This window comes from Urocitellus parryii, chromosome 15 (genome assembly GCF_045843805.1).
Source record: "Urocitellus parryii isolate mUroPar1 chromosome 15, mUroPar1.hap1, whole genome shotgun sequence".
NCBI classification, from domain to species: Eukaryota; Metazoa; Chordata; class Mammalia; order Rodentia; family Sciuridae; genus Urocitellus; species Urocitellus parryii.
Genome location: NC_135545.1, coordinates 42,929,990 through 42,948,346, shown reverse-complemented (window position 1 = coordinate 42,948,346; position 18,357 = coordinate 42,929,990). Strand labels below are relative to the sequence as shown.

At 47.0% G+C, this 18,357-nt stretch overlaps 1 protein-coding gene across 6 annotated transcripts in view; it reads right to left on the bottom strand.

Moving 5' to 3' along the window:
* Positions 1–804: 804 nt before the first annotated feature.
* The window catches only part of LOC144250264 (tRNA-dihydrouridine(20) synthase [NAD(P)+]-like), a 63,165-nt gene continuing 45,612 nt past the window's right edge, over positions 805–18,357 (bottom strand). For all 6 annotated transcript variants that reach the window (XM_077792772.1, XM_077792770.1, XM_077792773.1 and 3 more), the window contains 9 exons: positions 14,980–15,045; positions 14,730–14,800; positions 12,422–12,508; positions 10,850–11,018; positions 8,697–8,818; positions 7,310–7,459; positions 5,174–5,261; positions 4,230–4,303; positions 805–4,000 (listed from right to left, as the gene is read on the bottom strand). In XM_077792772.1, the coding sequence (XP_077648898.1) occupies positions 3,763–4,000; positions 4,230–4,303; positions 5,174–5,261; positions 7,310–7,459; positions 8,697–8,818; positions 10,850–11,018; positions 12,422–12,508; positions 14,730–14,800; positions 14,980–15,045 (1,065 nt within the window). In that variant the 3' untranslated portion in view covers positions 805–3,762. The remainder of the gene's footprint in view (positions 4,001–4,229; positions 4,304–5,173; positions 5,262–7,309; positions 7,460–8,696; positions 8,819–10,849; positions 11,019–12,421; positions 12,509–14,729; positions 14,801–14,979; positions 15,046–18,357) is intronic.

Sequence of the window (18,357 nt, the reverse complement as noted above, 5' to 3'; positions counted from 1 at the left end):
GGATGTGTGGGCAGAGATCTGTAGGCCACTTCAAGATGCCTGGATTTATATCCTGAGGACAGTAGAGAGCTATGGAAGGGTTTAGAGCAAGGGTATTATATGATCAGAATTCTGGATGGAACACTGGAATGGGGAGCTGGATGAGGTTAAAGGCAGGAGATGACAAACTGACCAACTAGGGGGAAAAATGGCTTTAGGTAGAAAGTTCTTCCCAACAAGCAGTCCTGCCTTCAGAGGATCTCCAACCTGGAGCCCTAATGCCATTCCAGCTCTGTAGCCCTCTGCCTCAAGTTAACGGCCCACCTATTAGTACCTCATGCAATATGACCCTGGTATAGTGTAAGGTGCCAAAAGCTTAGTCAGCTCACCTCCCCACCGCACAAAACTTAAAGCAACTTCAGGATGACTCCCCTTCCCCACCATTATACACATACCTCCCAGGTTGTCATCTGCATTTAGAAAATAGACCCTTATCCCAGGTCTTCTTTCCCTCCAGACACAATTTCACCTGAACCAGGAGCTCAGCCACTCAGACCAAAAGGCAGGCAAGAGAGAGATCCAGGGCCTGCCAGCTCCTTCACCCCTATACCCCAATTGGACCTCAGACAAAATGTAGATGGCTTGAAAAATTTGCCCATTTATTAAATGCTCAGCAATGCAAGGACAGCATCTGGAGAACACTTAGAATGGGTCATGTTGTGGGGCAGACTTCTGGTTTGTAATAAACTGAGAATTTAACAAGGAATGATGAGGTCTGGAGCAGGAGTGGCCACCAACTGCAGGGAACAATTGGTTTTGTTTTTTTTAAAAAAAAAAAAAGTAACAATAGCCAGGATGCTGCAGGTTATGAAGGGACCTATAAACACACACCCAAAAATGCATACTGTTTCCACCCTCTTTCCCAGCAAGGGCCAAGATCTCCCCTCATTATCTCTTTATAAGACAAGTTCCAAAGGCCCTGCAGGTCATCTGATCCACTCCTTACGTAAGAGCACTATGAAATGAAAGCCCAGGAGCCAGGGAAGTAGAATGCAGGAACACCCTTCTCCCTCATGTGTGAATGCCAGCCAGGCCTGAATATCAGATAAAGATATTTCTTTTACCAGCTGCCACAGGCCTGGTCCTGAGGTCCCACTGTTGAAGGTTCTGTGTCCTCAAAGCCATAGGATGGTATAGTTTAGCCCAACCCAGCCCCTTATTTCACTCAAGGGGGAAACAGGAGGCTTGGCGGAAACTCAATTTAAACAAGTTCCTCCTCTCCATGCCATGAATCTCTCATCTGAAGTCTTGGTTTAGTCTTCTGTGCTTGCTCCCCAACCCCCAGGCCAACACTGGCCATAAAGGACATAAGGACTGCCCTTGTGCAGCTCCCAAATCAGGGTGGAAAGGATAAGACCAGCCAACTACACCCTCAGAAAGTTAGCTGCTGGAGTCAGCACAGGGTGCTGAGAATGCTGAGAAGATAGGTCAGCACTTTGTCCTCACTAGGCAGAGGGGTTTGGTCTCAGTCCAGAGGGCAGTCGCAAGATATCCAGGGAGGCCCTAAGATAAGGAACTGTAGATCTAAGAGATTTCCTCTTCACCTTTGCACAAATCCAGTCTTCTTTACCATTGGATACCACTGAAAATCCTGCCACCTTCTCCAATCTTACTCACCTCTCCCTCTTGTGCTCATATCAAAACCTTTAGTCCGCTGGGGTTGTGGCTCAATGGTAGAGCACTTGCCTAGTATGTGTGGGGCACTGGGTTAGATTCTCACCACCACATATAAACAAATAAATGAATAAAGGTCCATCAATAACTAATAAATATTAGGAAAAAAACACAACCTTTTGTCCCTAAAATATGAGTTAAGGGAAAGGCCTCAAAAGTGGGTAAATGGATGTATAAGTGTTGTAGCTACTAGCCCAGAAAGGGGTCTGGGGGTTTTAAGTGGCCTAATTTAAGGTAGGCATGGTCACTAATGGTGGGTAAAGTCTTTAGGCTTATCTAAGGCTCTCAGTCCCAGGCTTTGGGCAGGTTACCACTGAGGTGCAATAAAGTGAGACCGTTTGAGGACCAACATATTCAACCAGGACCTTTTTTTTTTTTATTTTTTTTTTAGTTGTTGATAGACCTTTATTTATTTATATGTGGTGCCAAGAATCGAACCCAGTGCCTCACACGTGTCAGGCAAGTGCGTTACCATTGAGCCCCCGCACCCCAGTCCCTCAACTAGGACCTATGCCAAACGTCCTCAGTCACCAGACATAAAGTAACCAGCCCCTCCCTACCTGACTCTAGTGAATGAGCCTCTCCCCTATGCCCTCAGAGGCTCCAAACTCCAGCCTCTATCTTAATAGAACTCTATCCCTACCTGTCCTTCCCCATGGCCCATCAATGAACCTAACCCTGAAGGGGAAGGAGACATCCCCAGGAAAACCACACTGACAGGAGAAAAGATCAATGCCTCCCCAGTGACAGAGGGGGCGCTCCACTGGGGCTATTCTGTCTGCGCAGTTCCAAGGCTCTGGGAGGCAGCTGGGATTGAGTATTCTTATCTCAACACAAAAAAGCAAGTGTGGGTGACAGGGAAGGGTAGCACTGGGACTAGGACAAAGCCTCACCCACCAAACCCTTGACTCAGAGACCCATGGAGACAAGGGCTACTGGCTAGAAAGGGGGCCAGACGCTAGGTCAGGTTGCCACAGAGCCATTCGGTTGATCCAAGGGAGATGTAGGGAAGATAGCCTTGGCCCAGAGGGGAATCCTCCCCTCATAGTGCATAGAAAAGGGGAGGACACACAGCATGTTTACAGCAGAGGAAATGGGGGCGGAGCTGGGCAGAGACCTTTGGTCAGAATGCCCCTCCCAGTAAGTGGAGGAGGCCCCAAGAGATGAGGAGGTAGTGGCTGATTGTTTGCTTCTCACTGCCAAGAGGAAATTAAAGTGAATCTGCCACTTCCTTCCGCCCCAAGTTGGATGGGGCAGGGGAAGAGTGGGTGTGACCTGTGAATGCAATAGCCAAACTGCTGTCACCCACAGCTTCCAGTGCCCACTATACAAAGCAGGTATTTCACCAGGTCTGAGCTCCAATCACCTTTCAGGCTTAAAGACTGAAGAATCAGATCAACACTCCCCACCCCACTGGGCTGGTCACTTAATGGGGCAGCAGACACCCTAGTCCTTTCCCAAATTCTATTGAATTTACCTTTTTTTTTTTTTTTAGTAAGAATTTACTTTTTCTTTCTAAGGAAAGTCAATTAAAGCCTAACACCTCATGTTTCCTATGTTAGAATGGGTCTCTTGGACCTTTTTAGGTCAACCCAAGTTTGGTGGGCCTGAAAGTTGATAGCCCATCCCCCAGCTCCATCATACCTATAAGGATGTGCAGGGGACATGCTTTGGAAGGTAATCATGCTAGGACACAAGTCTATGTGTGAAGATGCCCAGGGCTGAAGCAGTCAGCCATGGGTAACAGTGGGAAGGTGTCTTTATTGCACTGTACCAATGTCAAATTAGGGATAAACCACATGAAAAGCTCCTGTTTTCAAAGATAATACTCAAATCACTAGGAACTTGGCCCTGCCAGTCAGAAGAAATGTGATACACACCTGGGCATTCCTTGGCCTGTGTTCCAGACTGATGACCTAGTCCTGGACCTCCTACACTCTTGCCAGGCAGGGCCAGCAAACTGACCAAGTGGCATTTGGTTCATGCTCCAGTGTCAAGGCCACCTCAGTGCCACGCCCATGGAGAGGGTTACCATGGCAGGGACAGTAGTCACCAACCTTCCAGGGTTCTCTTTTCACCACTTCCCAATGTCACAAAGGGCTTCTTGCATAGCTCCCTAGGCAGGGCTGGCTCCTGAGTTCTGGGGCCTCCAGAGTCTTGGTCAAGAGCCTCCCGCTTGCGTTTGTACAATGAAAGGCTCTCCTCACCAAGCCGACCCTCAGGGAGGCCCTGGCTCCGCAGACAGACGATGGCTGCAGTCTGTTCCGCCAATTTCTTGGACTTGTCCCTGGGCAGATGAGTAATAGGGAAATAAGACAGGTGGGCAGGTTGCAGGATGAAAGGCCAGGAATTCTTACTCTTATACACCCTTAGCAGAGATTCTGATAAAACTGAATAAAGTGTCATCATGCAGGGACATCAGTGCTCAGGCACACCATCCACCCAACCCTCCCAGACCAATGCTGGATTCAGGACCTCCCACCCCAAGCCTCATACCCTCTGATAAGAAAACTCACCACAAGGTGGACTGGTACTTTTGCTCTGCAACGGTGACAACAGAGCAAAACATGCGATCTAGGGGTCGCTGAACCTGGTACAGAGGACAAAGGAAAAAGGGCTGATTGCCCTCAAGGCCCACCTGCCCCATAGCATCAAAGGCAGGTAAAGGGAAGTTCTTCTAACTTAATGCAACTGAAGGCTGTCTATTCATATGCTCCTCCCATGTAAAAGGAGGTGCATCTTCTAAGGAAAAAAAGCCACCTATACAAATTAACAAAAAATTTCTGTCATGAACCCAAACAAAGGGCCGTCAAGTCCTTAACTGCCCGCGAATATGGGACCTCCTCCTACTGAGGAGTTTACCAGATGGCAAAGGGGTGAAAGAGGACGTGGGTGGGGACAGAGAAGATACATCTGGAAGACCAGGTGATATGGATGAGTGGATGAGACCTGAAGCAGCAAGGCACATGCTCCATGCTGAGGGTCTTGGGTTAGATCCTACAGGCACTGGGGAGCTGATAACTTGAGCAAGGGAGACAGAGGTTAGATTTGTGTTGCAAAAGTCACTCTGGCAGAAGGGGACACAAGGCACAGAAGGTACAAGCCTGTTTGGAAGAGGCAGAGCAGCCTAAACAAGGAATGACCAAAAGAAGTGAAGCAAGGTTTTAATCTCAAGGTTTCCACACCACAGGCCCCATGTCTAGGCCCCAGTTCTGTGCCCCACTGGCTAAGGTCCAATCCAAAGATATACGTGCCAAGTTGGACAATAGTCCAAGGTCAGAGGGGAAGGGCTATCAGCAACTGACCCAGCCACAAGCAACTTCTGCATGCCTAGAGGGCAAAGCTAGACACTAGCCAAATAGTCTAGAATTCAGGATATGAACTGTGGGTGTACTAGGCGATGGCACCACTGGAGGGAGCACCATGGCTGGTTGCAGGGCAGTCACAGCTAGGAACTCACCGTCTCATACACAGGCTGTGCCAACTTCTCTCTCCGGCACCACTCTAGCAGGCACATCTTGGGGGTGATCTGGGGTGGATAGGCTCTCCTATGGAAAGGAGAAGAAGCATTCAGGAACCACTCACCATCTCCACTCCCCCTCTTACCAATGGTACCACTCAGCTGATAGGGGCTGCAGGAACTGAGACCCCAGGCTGCTGCCTTAAGGGTCCTATGCCTACTCCTCTGGGCTCCCCTTCCTTTCCTGCCAGTGGTTGGTAACTAGGTTCTACCTAAAGCGAAGATGGGCTTCAGCATTCTAGGGAAACTGAAGGTGGAGAGAATCCTAAAACTCGATCTTGAAAAACAGTCTTTAAGGGCTGGGGTTGTGGCTCAGCGGTAGAGTGCTTGCCTCGAACATGTAAGACCCTGGGTTTGATCCTCAGCACCACATAAAAATAAATAAACAAAATAAAGATATAGGGGGCTGGGGATGTGGCTCAAGCGGTAGCGCGCTCGCCTGGCATGCGTGCGGCCCGGGTTCGATCCTCAGCACCACATACCAACAAGGATGTTGTGTCCGCCAAGAACTAAAAAATAAATATTAAAAATTCTCTCTCTCTCTCACTCTCTCTCCTCTCTCACTCTCTCTTTAAAAAAAAAATAAAATAAAATAAAGATATAGTGTCCGTGTAACTAAAAAATATTTTTAAAAATTATTTTAAAAATAGTCTTTAATAACCAAGAAGGAAGGTCCAATTTGCTTCACAACACAAGATTTCTGAGAGTAGACAAAGGTGAGGAACTTAGCTCAGGATTCTAACTCAGTGCCCACTCTGACTCCATCTGCCAAGTGTCAAAATAATCTGTTGCTGCCATGGACACAATGAACTCTGATGTCAGAGTCTGTCTGAGACAGAGTGACAATGTAGGAGGGACATGTTTCAACTTCCCACTGGGAGCTCCCTCTGGCATGTGACTGCCCAACAGTCATCCTCTCACCCCCACCACACAGTCTTGCCAGAGAAGACTGGATTCTGGTCTGGGTCCGGGGACTGAAGAAAGGCTCAGATCAGATGGCAGAGGACAAGGATGAGGGCACCATTCAAAGCTGAGTCACAAGCCTGGAGTGGTGTAATCCCAGTGTCTGTAATCCCAGTGGCTTGGGAAACTGAGTCAGGAGGATCCGCAAGTTTTAGGTCAGCCTGTATAACTTAGTGAGACCCCTGACTCAATATAAAAAAATAAAAAGGAATAGGGATATAGTTTAGTGGTAAAGCACCCCAGGTTCAATCGCCAGAACAGGGGTGAGGGGGAAGGAGGTAGGAGAGCTGAGTCACAATCTAAAGTAAAAATAAAGTAAAAATAAGCATGAAGCTACTTCTGCCTAAAGAGGGAACCACAGAGCTGGTGAGGACAGTGGATGTGGGCAGGGATCCAGAGTCAAATGAAGGTGAAGCTCCTATAGCTGTTGGGGAATTCCATGTAGGCAGCTAGTTCCTCAAGGCCAGGGGGAAAGAAGCATAGACTTTTAGGAATAGAAAACAAGTTCCCCTGCCATAAGGGGTGAGAGGGATTGGTCTGGGAAAAAGTAGAGTTTGGTTGCTCTTGAGACAACACGCACATCCTCAAACAGTCCTGCCTGGGCTTTCAGGGACTGTCTTAGCTGAAAATGCCTTCTCTGGGAACAAGTATCCAAACCAAACAAGTATCCAGGGGCTGGGGTTGTGGCTCAGCGGTAGAGTGCTCACCTTGCATGTGTGAGGCCCTGGGTTCAATCCTCAGCACCACATAAAAGTAAACAAATAAAATAAAGGTATTGTGTCCAACTAAAAAATTAAAAATTAAAAAAAAAACAAAAAAAAACAAGTATCCAAGGAGATTTGTAGTACCTAAGCATTTGGGGATACTGAAGATTGAACCCAGGGCACTCTACCACTAAACTACATCCCCAGCCCTTTTTATTTTTTGAGATAGGGTCTCAGAAGTTGCCCAGGCTGGTCTCAAACTTGTAATCCTCCTGCCTCAGCCTCCCTAGTAGCTGAGATTACAGGCATGTGCCACTGTGCCCAGCACATACAGCAACCAGCATGTTGGCCTAGTCATACTCTGAAGGTACTGGCCCTGGCCCATGCTAAGGCTAAGCTGGAAACCTACCTATCAAACTTGACAGCCATTTTAATGACACCAGAGGTATCTTCAACTGGTTCCCCCACCTTCTCTGCAGTCTTGGCCAAGAGCTCAGCCCTCCGGGCATCCATCTTCTGAGTAGTCTCCTTATAGAAGGCACCAAGGCCAAAGGCATCACTATAAGAGGAAGTAGAACAGAGCAGGCACCTTAGTAGAGCAGCATTCAGGGTACTTTAGGAACCCAGGGCCCCACGACTGATAATCAACTGCACCAAATGCCATGAGGGCCTGGCCAGAACAAAAGCCTCCTGCCCAGCCCATTATTAACCTAGACAGGAAGCTAGAATGAATGTCCCTGAACAGGGAAGCTGGGCTGGGTGGAAAAGGTCCTAAGGTCACCCCCACTACTTATAGTCTCTCCCCCATGATGACCAGACAAGTGGGTATTCCCAGCAGCTGTGATAGAGTTTCCCTATACTGATTAAGCACCTGGGATTTATGCAGCTTCTTCTTTATGTCAGCCCATGGCAGGAAGAGATGGAGGCCTGACCACTGAGTGGTTCCCAACTTCCCATCTGGCCTCAAAGAGCTGCCATGGACCTAATTGGAACTGAGGTAGGTACCACCAGAGCTGCTGAATTATACTCAGTTTGGAGCTTCCAAGAACCAAGGTCCAGCTACCTAAGCTATTGGAGTAGAGAAAGAATCAATGCCACAAGCCAGGGGCATTGAGAATAATTCTGGCAAATATTTTCCCTCTGGGAAGTATCTTGAGGGCTGGAGGCCCTGCAAGTGGATGGATCTAAGGATGAGATTGGTTCAGAAGGGCTTCTTGGAGGATACAGACAAGGGGAGAGGCTTTCTAGGCAGAGGACCCAGCAGGAGCACAGGTATGGAGGTATGAAAGCAGATAGGTAGACAGGGAGCCATAGGAGCCAGGATTAGGCTAAGCTATGAAGTACCTCCAGTGTCAACCACCTGAGCTGTAGCTACACCAGATCTGGAGGACCAAACAGTGGCCTCTCAAACTGCAATGTAATGGGTGTGGGAACAGGCCCAGGCCAGAGGCTCTATTCAATAGCCCTACCTCTCCTGACTATAGCCTGGCATGTTATAGGATTGTTAATGGAAAAGCCCCTTCCTCCTCAGGAATTCCTAAGCCTATCTTTTGCATTCCTCTAATATACTAGTGCCCTACTTCACAAAACCCTATTGTTGAGATGAGTCTAGGATTAGAACATTCCAAAGCTTTGAAAGTACCCCACTCTATGAGGCAAAACTGTACCATCACCTCACTCCTACAGATCACCGTCCAGAAGTTATGTAGCTTGACACCCTGTGGCCATCATAAGGCTCAAGGTCAAGCCTGGGAAACATCTGCAAAGACAGATGGATAGTTCATTGCCCTTCTTACCAAATTTCCTGAGAAGACTGGGCAGCATGGAGCAACCTTCCCTGGGGTGACTCCAACTGTTCCCGCAGCATCTGGCACAAGCAGTACTTGGTATTGGTGTAGTGGTTGTCATACTGCACCGCCTGAGAAGAAAACTGGTGTGAGCCCATCTGCTACCAGGAGGTGCCAAGGCCTGAGCTAGGCTTCAGTGGCAAGAAAAAAAGGATCCAAGGGGCATCAGAGATATGCTTACAGCCAAGGCAGTGTGACCCCATAAAAGCCATCTACTCCTCCAGCTGGTGGTACAAAGTTTGAGAGTCACAGTCAAGGCCCACAATCAGAAATACATTTTCCTGCCTGAGGTCTAGAAGTGCAGGAATCCCCGCCCTGCTTTGGCCACCAAGGACTATGATGGAAAACCTACTACAGGGAAGGGGAACACCAAAGACAGGGGTAAGAGTCTTCTTAGAGCCTGGTGTACCTTCTCTTCTGACATCTTGATTAAGTTCTCTCCAACTTCCCCTACAAGGGTAGGGTACAGCTCCATTTACCAGCATATTTGATATACTATATGTCACTTCATATCTTTATACAAAGTGCAGCTATTATTCCACTCCACAGCCTTGGAAGTGAGTCTCAGGAAGGAAAGATGACTGCCCAAGGGTACCATCGACACCCACATGGTCAAGGACAGGGTAGGAGAGCAATAGTAGATAAAAACTTCAGATTCTCCTCCTAGCCCTTGCTCTCTATAATTATATATTTTAGAATCTCTGCCTGAGTCTTTATCATCAGTGCCTAGGAAGGTGCTATGATATACTCATGACAAAATGGGAAATAAGTGGGTAAGCCCCAGCCAGCAGCAGAGCCATGATTCAGCTTATTTGGACCTGAAGACATCTGGCTGGACCAGAAGCCAGCCCTGCTGACACTTAAGTCCACTCTCTTTCTCTGACAACACACCCTCTTGAAAGCTGCCAAGGGACAGTGAAGCAGGAGTAATAACATCACCTTTCACCCAGTGAGCAGACTCAGCACTGCTAAACATGTCTTCTCTGCTATACATCTGCCAGCTGGCCAGAAGAGATGGAAAGCTGACCTGGGACGAGGCAAAGTCCCTTGCCTCTAGCTGACCCAGACCACTGGAGAACTGGTTGTAACCAAACTGCCCAACAGTACATCTAGAACCTAGGGGATGAGGGCTGTAGTATTGAAGAGAGGAGGCTCTAGGACAGTGGCTTCCCAGCTCTGGACAAAGGCTCAAGTCCTCCTACCATCCCCAGCTTGCTTGGCCATGGGAACCCCACATGTATGGCCATAACTTAAAGAGGACATAAGTAGCTCCATGCAGGTAAGCCCTAGGATTAAAGAAGGTGGAACCCTGCTCTGAGCAAGAGCTACATTCTCCACCCAGGTCCAATTCACTGAAGAGTTTGAGGACCACTCAGTCTCAGCCTATAGATGTGTAGAAGAGTCCCACAGAGTCCCACAGTTGTGGAAAACAGAACAGGTGTGAACTCATTAAAATTAAAAAAAAAATTCCTTTGCAGGGAAATGCCCATAGTGCTACCATTGTGCTCCCAATGGAAAGAAACTGTTTTAGAAAATTCTGTTCATTAAGTAGAGCATTAAAGTTAGATTATTCCCTAACTCATAGCAAAGCATCCTAGAAACTAGCAATAGAAAAGTTTTAGAAGTGATTTTGACAGATAAGTCAAATCAGGTGAGAAATCTCTATAGAGATAATCTGTCTCCAGCAATGACTACTACAATGGCTCTTCCTGGCTTTGGCTGCACCTGTTCCAACACAGAGCCATGACTGTCTTCGGTGACACAAAACCTCTTTGTCCATGTGCATGGGCATGTGGACATGTGGAGTGTGAGGGAGAAAGAAGACAATATCATGTGTGTGGGGTCTCAGCAGTATCCTGGATCCAGAAGGTCCTTGCTATGACCTCTATACCTCTGAAAGCTTTAGAAGATGATGATGGGGCACACATCCTAGCATCTTCTCTTCATATGGCAGCTGATGAGACTCAGTGCCACACTCCAAGAGCTAAAAAGGAAAGGAGCAGAACAACAGGGGCTGCTGGCCGCTGGAGGCCCCCATAAAGTGCTCTCTGAAGGATTGTGGCAGACAGAAATGGGGGTTTTGAAAAAGTGCAGACACGTACATATCTTATGTACTTCTGCATGACCTCCTCCAGGGGCCGCAGACCCTCTTTGAGGAAGATGGATGGGTTCCACATGGCCGCTCGGGCTACCATCACTGAAGAGGCAGCTGTGGCTTGTCGAAATTCCTCTATGTCCAAATGCTGCTGGATGTGTTCATGAGATCCTCCACTGAAAAGCAACAGGAGGGTTAGGTGTGTCTTCATTATGGAACCTACCAGTATTTTCAGAAAAAGGCAACTTCCTGATCTGCCACTCATTAACAGTGGGGTTTTGGCCAAGTCACTTCAGTTATTAGAGCTTTAGCAAAATGGAGATTATAATCTCACTAAGTAAGATAACATATGTAAAGTAATCCAAACCATGCCTGGTATTTATTAGGTATTCCAGGCCTTTTACTTTCCTCCTCTTCCCTCATCCAATACAGTAGCAAATGCCAGCCCACATCTGAAGACATGAAATTAAAACACCCAAACTGAGTAACCACCCATATGTCTTCTAAGTACTGGGTCAAAACCTGGAAAGGAGGATATACTGGTGATCATGAGGGTCTGGAAGAAGGCCAATTGGGTCATAATTCCCCTTCCTCTGCCCTGATGCTCCAGGATCCTCTCAGAAAGTGCTCTGTCCTCATCTGTTTCATCAGGAAACTGGTAGTCTCTGTCCAGATCTAGTCAAATGGGGCGAGAACCCTCAGATGATAGTAGAAATGACAGGCTCAAGGGTTCTCCAAGCCACCCCCAAAATTTACTACCTGGGGGACACAGTGCCAAGCTGCACCCCAACCCTTCGTTCTTCCCTCCCACCTATCGGGTATGCCTTTTGTCAGGGCTTCCCTGTTTGCAACCTCCCAGACTCCTTTAGGTGCAGGGCTGAACTGAACACAGGCCAGTTCCCCAGTACCAAGTGGGTGTGGCCTCTGGGCTGCTCATCAGTACCTCACACCTGCTGGTCCATATTCCTGGTACTATAACTACCCAGAGTGCTTCTCTGGGTTTCTGTGACCTACATTACTTTCCCTGAGCCAAAGCCCTATGAACATAATCCCCTGCACCATTGCACCATGCACAAGTCACCCTGGGTATGACATTACTTTGCCATCAGTCTGTTTCAGCAGCCACCTTATCACTCTCCCCAAGCTCAGGCATCAGAGGGCCCTGAGCTGCCCTGCACCCTACATTAGCGGCTCACCAGAGCGCAAGTGGCCTGACTTAATTGTTAGTCACTTTTCTGCCTCATTTACCACTCTGCATCTTGCTCCACTTTTTTCCCCCCTTTTCCTTTATGGTCATTTTTTTTTTAAGAGAGAGGAGTGAGAGAGGAGAGAGAGAGAGAGAATTTTTTTAATATTTATTTTTTAGTTTTCGGCGGACACAACATCTTTGTTGGTATGTGGTGCTGAGGATTGAACCTGGGCCGCACACATGCCAGACAAGCGCGCTACCGCCTGAGCCGCATTCCCAGCCCTTATGGTCATTTTTTAATGTTCTCATTCCTTTTCTTAAATGCCTGCTCAAGTCCATTCTGAATGAGTTGGGGTGTAAAAAAGTAAACGAGGAAGACGAGAGGCTTACTTGGCTATGACAGGAATGGAGAGGATTTCAGCAATGGCTTTGATGACTTCACAGCTGACAGGGTGCTGAGGTCGCTCCTCCCGCTTCCTTGGAGACAAAAAAGAGAGAGAGAGAGAGAGATGGGGCTGAAGGGTGAGTGCTCACCCATGTTTATCTTAGCTAAGACCTACTGTCCTCCCTACTGAACCTCAGGAAGATTAGGTAGCCATGTGGTCATCAAGGACAGGTTGCAGGAATGGCCTCCCTAATCTCTAGGGAAGAACTCTGTGGTGAGGAGTAGGAGCAGCCGAGGTCCATGCTGAGAAGGCAAGTCCAAATCTCAGAGGCCAGCAGGCAAGGCATGACTGCAGGAGGCCAATGTAAATGGCTTGGCAACCAAGGTCATGCTGCTTTCCCTGACTTCCCCTTGCCTCCACCAGAGATGAGAGACAGTGCTATAAGAATGCTGCCCCGACTGTCCCAGTCTTATCCTCTCTAAGGGACTGGGAACAGCTGCTACTGCTCAGACTGATCACTCCCACACAGCTGCCTGTGGTGAAGCCAAGTTCCACAGCTGATCCTGGGGAAAAGCACCTGACACCGGGTAGGCCCTGTGCCCAGGGCAGCCAGGGCAAGCCACAGAGCTTGGCTGTCATGATAAACCACAGGGGAAGCAGGACATGACCCAAGGCCCCTCCTTCCAAAGTTGACTGAAAGCAGTTCTTGTGCATGAGTGAGCAAGTCTTAGGGACTCTGAGGCAACGCCTGACCCATGCTCAGAGATAAGCAGGCGAGGTGGTTGACAGGTCTTTTCTGAGTGTGTCCCCTCTGCTACATTCCTGAATTCCTCAGAAGGTCCTGCCAACTCAGCTTCCACCTCTGTCTCCCTTTATCCCCAGCTAGTTTTAGCCCATCCTCAACAGCTCTAGTGGTCAGAAAGTCTTTCCTAAAACTAACCCAAATCTGTCTTCCTACTGCTTCTGGTAAAAGCCTCTTTGGTGGATTGCAAGTTCAAGGCCAGTCTCAGCAATCCAGTGAGACCTTGTCTCAAAACAAATTAAAAAAACAAAAAAGAACTAGGGATGGAGCTCAGTGGTAAAGCACCCCGGGTTCAATCCAGCACCAAAAAAAAAAAAAAAAATCTTCCTTTATTAAGAGAATAATGCCAGGCTATGGCCAGGCTATGTGCCAAGGGTTTTATTTACAATCTCATAAACAGTTCATGACAGAATTATAAAAAAGAAATTATTTTCATTTCCATATTAGGACTGTGGCACTCAGAGAAGTGATTCCCCAAAGGATACACAACTAATAAGCTGCAGACATAGGATTTGGCACCAAGCAATTTTAGCCCAAAGCCTACTGCCCAAGAAAGGAGAGCATGTAAATACATGTGTGGCTCTCACCTCCCCATATGCCTTCAATCTGAGTAGCTCTGCTTTTTGTGGTATATGATGGACCTCTGGATGCCCTCTGAAAAGGCTGTCAAAATGACAACCAGCAACTTGGATTCTTCCCTAAGAGTCCTGAGCCCAAAAGGTACATTTCTTAGAGACAAGAAGTCACCAGCCAAAGTCTGTTGTCTGGGGTTCCTTATGAAAGGACATCCTGGGCACAGGGAGCAGATTTGACTGGGAAACCAAGAACAGCCTTCAGAAACACCTTGGCTCTCTTAAAGGAACACATTAGCTACAAAGCAGCAATGTCTTCAAAAGAACAGCCATCTTGCCAGGAGTGGTGGCATACTGTGGAATGGAAGTGGAAGGCTGAGGCAGAAGGATCACAAGTTCAAGGTAAGCCTCTGCAACTCAGCAAGACCCTAAGCAACTATAAGACCCAGTTTCAAAATAAAAAATAAAAAGGGCTAGTGAAGTGGTCCAGTGATGGAGCACCCCTGGGTTCAATCTCTAGTACCACAATAAATGAATAAATGAATGAATAGCCATCTGTCTGGGGTCATTCAAGGGAGAAGCCATTGCTTTATTAAGTCAAAAGAAAACATTCAGAGTGAGAGTTCTAATTCCACCACTTTCTGTCTGCATGATACAGGTTTGAGCAAATCACTCCATCTCTACAACTTCAATATCAATGTGGATGGGGAGTTTCTCTTTCTCTGTGTCTCTCAAGCTCAGAGCAGGGCCTAGCACCAATAGGTGCTCAATAAAAGAAACACAGACAAATGCAAGCCCATTCAAGGAGTCTGAGTGCCCTCTGAACTCACAGGCTGTCAAAGAGTTGGGCAGAGGCAGGCAAAATACGTAAGTGAGAGACTATAAAAATGGCTGAGGAATCTCTCAGCCAGTCAGTCTCTAAAAAGGCAATCACTCACCTCCCATGAACTGTGATGGCAGCAATGCCAGTCCTTTCTATTCGTTTCACAAGGCTCAAGGTATCTTCTAGCTGAGGAAGATCACAAGAGTGGTTACTGGGGCCCCAGTGTTATAGCTGCTGGCTCCTAAATTGGACTCAACTCTACTCCCTCCACCAAACCTAATTCATCCCTCATGAATCATTCACAATCCCCAAATCCAACATCACCTGAGAGAACAGACCTTGAGATAATAGAATACAATACTTACTGAAGGCAGAATACGGATCTTGCAGGTCACAGGTCTGCACGTCCCTTTAACAAGGGTGCTGAGGATCTGCAAAGAGGAGCACACAGGAGCACCTACCTCTTCTAGAACAAACTTCCACACCGCTTGTATACTGCTACAGATCTATGCATTTCAGGGGCACAGAGAGTTCATGTATGCACAATGTATATATCAATCTGTTATACACATACACATGGAATACTCCATGAGGCAAGGAATGTGCCTCTGTTCTATGCTACAGCCCCAACACCAGTGATCCCTGCCTGGCACAAAATGGTATATATGTACTTGTTAAATACACTGAATGAACTAGGGAGTGAATGGATCTGCATGCATTCCTGTGTGGAATGCAGTAATCCTTTGCTAGGTTCAAGCATCAGAATTACCTGAAAAGCTTAAAAAACACAAATTCTTATATTCTATCCTGTTATTTCTATAGGGGCAGGGCTTAGGAATATGTGTTTCTAACCAACACACTCTATTTTCAATATGATTTTGAGGCACAGCCCTGGATAAGAACAGGCTGGCAACTTCTCCCCTGGATGAAGGGAAGGAAATGTTCCCTAAGTGCGTCCTGAGCCCTGCAGAGTGAGGAAGCAGGAAGGCCTTTAAAGGCCTGGGCCCTTGCACTCCTCTTTGGAGATGTCAGATATACAGGAATAAAACTGGCAAAAAAAAAAAGGACAACATTTTCAACAAGCTAAAAAGTGTTTATTGCATAATAATTGAAAAGGATTTCAAAAAAAGATCAAGAAGCCATACAGGAAAGTGTCAGTGAGGCAGCAAGACCTGACCTCACAAGAATCAGAGATCGAGAGAGATGCAAATGACACTGCACGGCTGTGACATTGCTATCTTCTTCCCAAATAAAAAATTTCAAACCAGGCAAGTTGGAAACAGGGTGATCTCAAGGACTTTCCCAGAACTGAACCTCTGTTCAGCAGAGGAGATACCTAGGTGACTGCTGCCAGTCTTCTAGACTGGCGGGGCAGCAGAAAGCAGAGAACGAACAGAGGAGGACTTTTTCTCAGGGACAGGCTAAGGTAGCCACTCTGGAAGATAACAGACCAAGAGACTGGGCTGACCAGTGGATAGCTCATGAGCAAGACAGGGCCTGCTGGACCAGGCAAAATTGACAGGCAGGCAGGAACAGTCCACAGGTGCTGCCTCAGGAGACTGGGGCCTGAGGTTCTAAGGACACCCTGGCAGGTCTTAAAAGGGCACTGCCAGGTCCATCATGACACAATAAAAATTCTTACTCTCCTTCTATCTCTGGCTCAAGGCAACACCTATCGACAGTTCCCTTGCAAGCACTCACTTGGAATCCTCTGGTATTCGGTAATTTAAGAAGCACCAGCTGGTCTGATCCAATGCTCTGTCTTACAGGACTTCCTTTTAGTGTATTTTAACCAAGTAGAATAGAATTTCTGTTCATTTCATGTTAAGGACAAGGAAGGAGATTAGGTAACCAAAAGCCCTAACCACTTGCAAGGGCAGCACTGAGGGGAAACAGCAACTGGAGGCAGTCCTCCAGCCAGGCTCTAGCATGAAACTCTTCTGGACACAACTCTCCAGGTCCACATCACACCACATGTCCCGGTGAAGATCTCTGGGGATAAAGGACAAGAGGCAAGCCTATATCTGAGTGGAGAAGCAGAACATCAACCCAAGGCTTGCCTCACCAGATCAACTGGCCTCCTGGGAAAAAGCAGCCCTATCTCCCCAGGTTGTTGAGGAGGAAGCAGGTGGGAAGATTGGAAGCCACAGGCTTGGGTATCAGTGAGACCAGAGTTCAAGTTCTGGGCCTGCTCACTGGTAGCTATGACTCAAGAAACTTCACTCACACAAATGATACTGTGGACAGCCAGAAGATGCACAGAAAACTTGGATGGGGGTGAGACCATATATCACTAAGAGCTACAGTCTAAAACTGAGGGTCTAAATCCAAGGAAAGTATACCAGCATTACCTAGTGGAACCTTTTTTCAATAGACTGATATCCCCCATCCCTATCTACTCCAAAGTTAGAGAATTCAACAGATAGCATCTTTTTTTTTTTCAATTGAGATAAAATTTATATACGATAAAATCTGCCACCTTGGGCCCAGTATGTTGGCACACACCCGTAATCCCAGCAATTTGGGAGTCTGAGCAGGAGGATCACAAGTTCAAGGCCAGCCTGGGGAACTTAATGAGACTCTGTCTCAAAAATAAAAAATAAAAAGGGCTAGGTATATAGCTCAGTGACAGAGTACTCCCAAGTACAATACCTAGTACCACACCCCCCAAAAAAAATTTGCCCTTTTTAAGTGTATAGTTCAGTGGTATTAGTTCAGTGGTATTACTAAGTATTTTCAAAGTTTTTCCAGACCTCACACAAACATCTTTATTTTGAGAAAATTTCAGCAGGTGGTCCTGAGATGCTCCCACGATGAAATCAGGGTCCTAAAACACCAAGCCTGGAACACAAAGCTCACCCACTCACCCAAACTGCTAGTACAATCTGGGCTTAAATTGAATCCAGCCCCCCATGCAAAAATCACATTGGATTTTGTAGGAGAAGTCTGCAACCCTGCAATTTCCCCTCCATGAGGCAAACCCCATTTAGCCAACCTATATGATTCCCTCACCCGAGAAGAAACAGAATGAACTAAGCATCTGGAATGCATCTCTACTGCTTCATGAATAAATGTACTTCATTCAAAGAGGAACATCAGAAAGGATAGAGCCAGCAGCATTGGTCAGAGAAACCAGGTCAGACGATAAGAAAATGCCCATGTGCTGAGGACCCCTCTCTTAACTGCTTTGACATCATGGCTATCCATTTCCACTCCATCTTGCACATGAGTGTCTCACTGGAAGTTCCAAACTCCGCTGCCTATTGAACTGTGGTTAGACATTTAAAAATGAAGCCAGGCACCTTTAATGGAAGATGTCATTGAGAAGGGGCACAGACGCTGCATTAGGAATCACAAGACTATGACTCCAAAGTTGGCTCTGCCTGCCTCTTATTTGTAATATGATCTTGAAGAAAATCATTTTTCTCTCTGTGTGCTTTATTTTTCTGTTTTTGTTTTGTTTTGTTTGGGGGAGGGTTGTTGCTGTTGATTTTGTTTTTTATTGGTACTAGGGATTGAACCTAAGGGCCCTTACCACTAAACCATATCCCAAGACCCCCTTTTTAAAAAAATTTTTAAGACAGAGTCTCAATAGGTTGCTTATAACCTCACTAAGCTGCTGCGGCTGGTTTCAAACTTGTGATTCTCCTGCCTCAGCCTCCCAAGCTGCTGGGAGTATGCCACCACTCATGACTAGTTGATTACTTTTGATCAAAATGAGATTGTAATTGGGCATGGTAGTG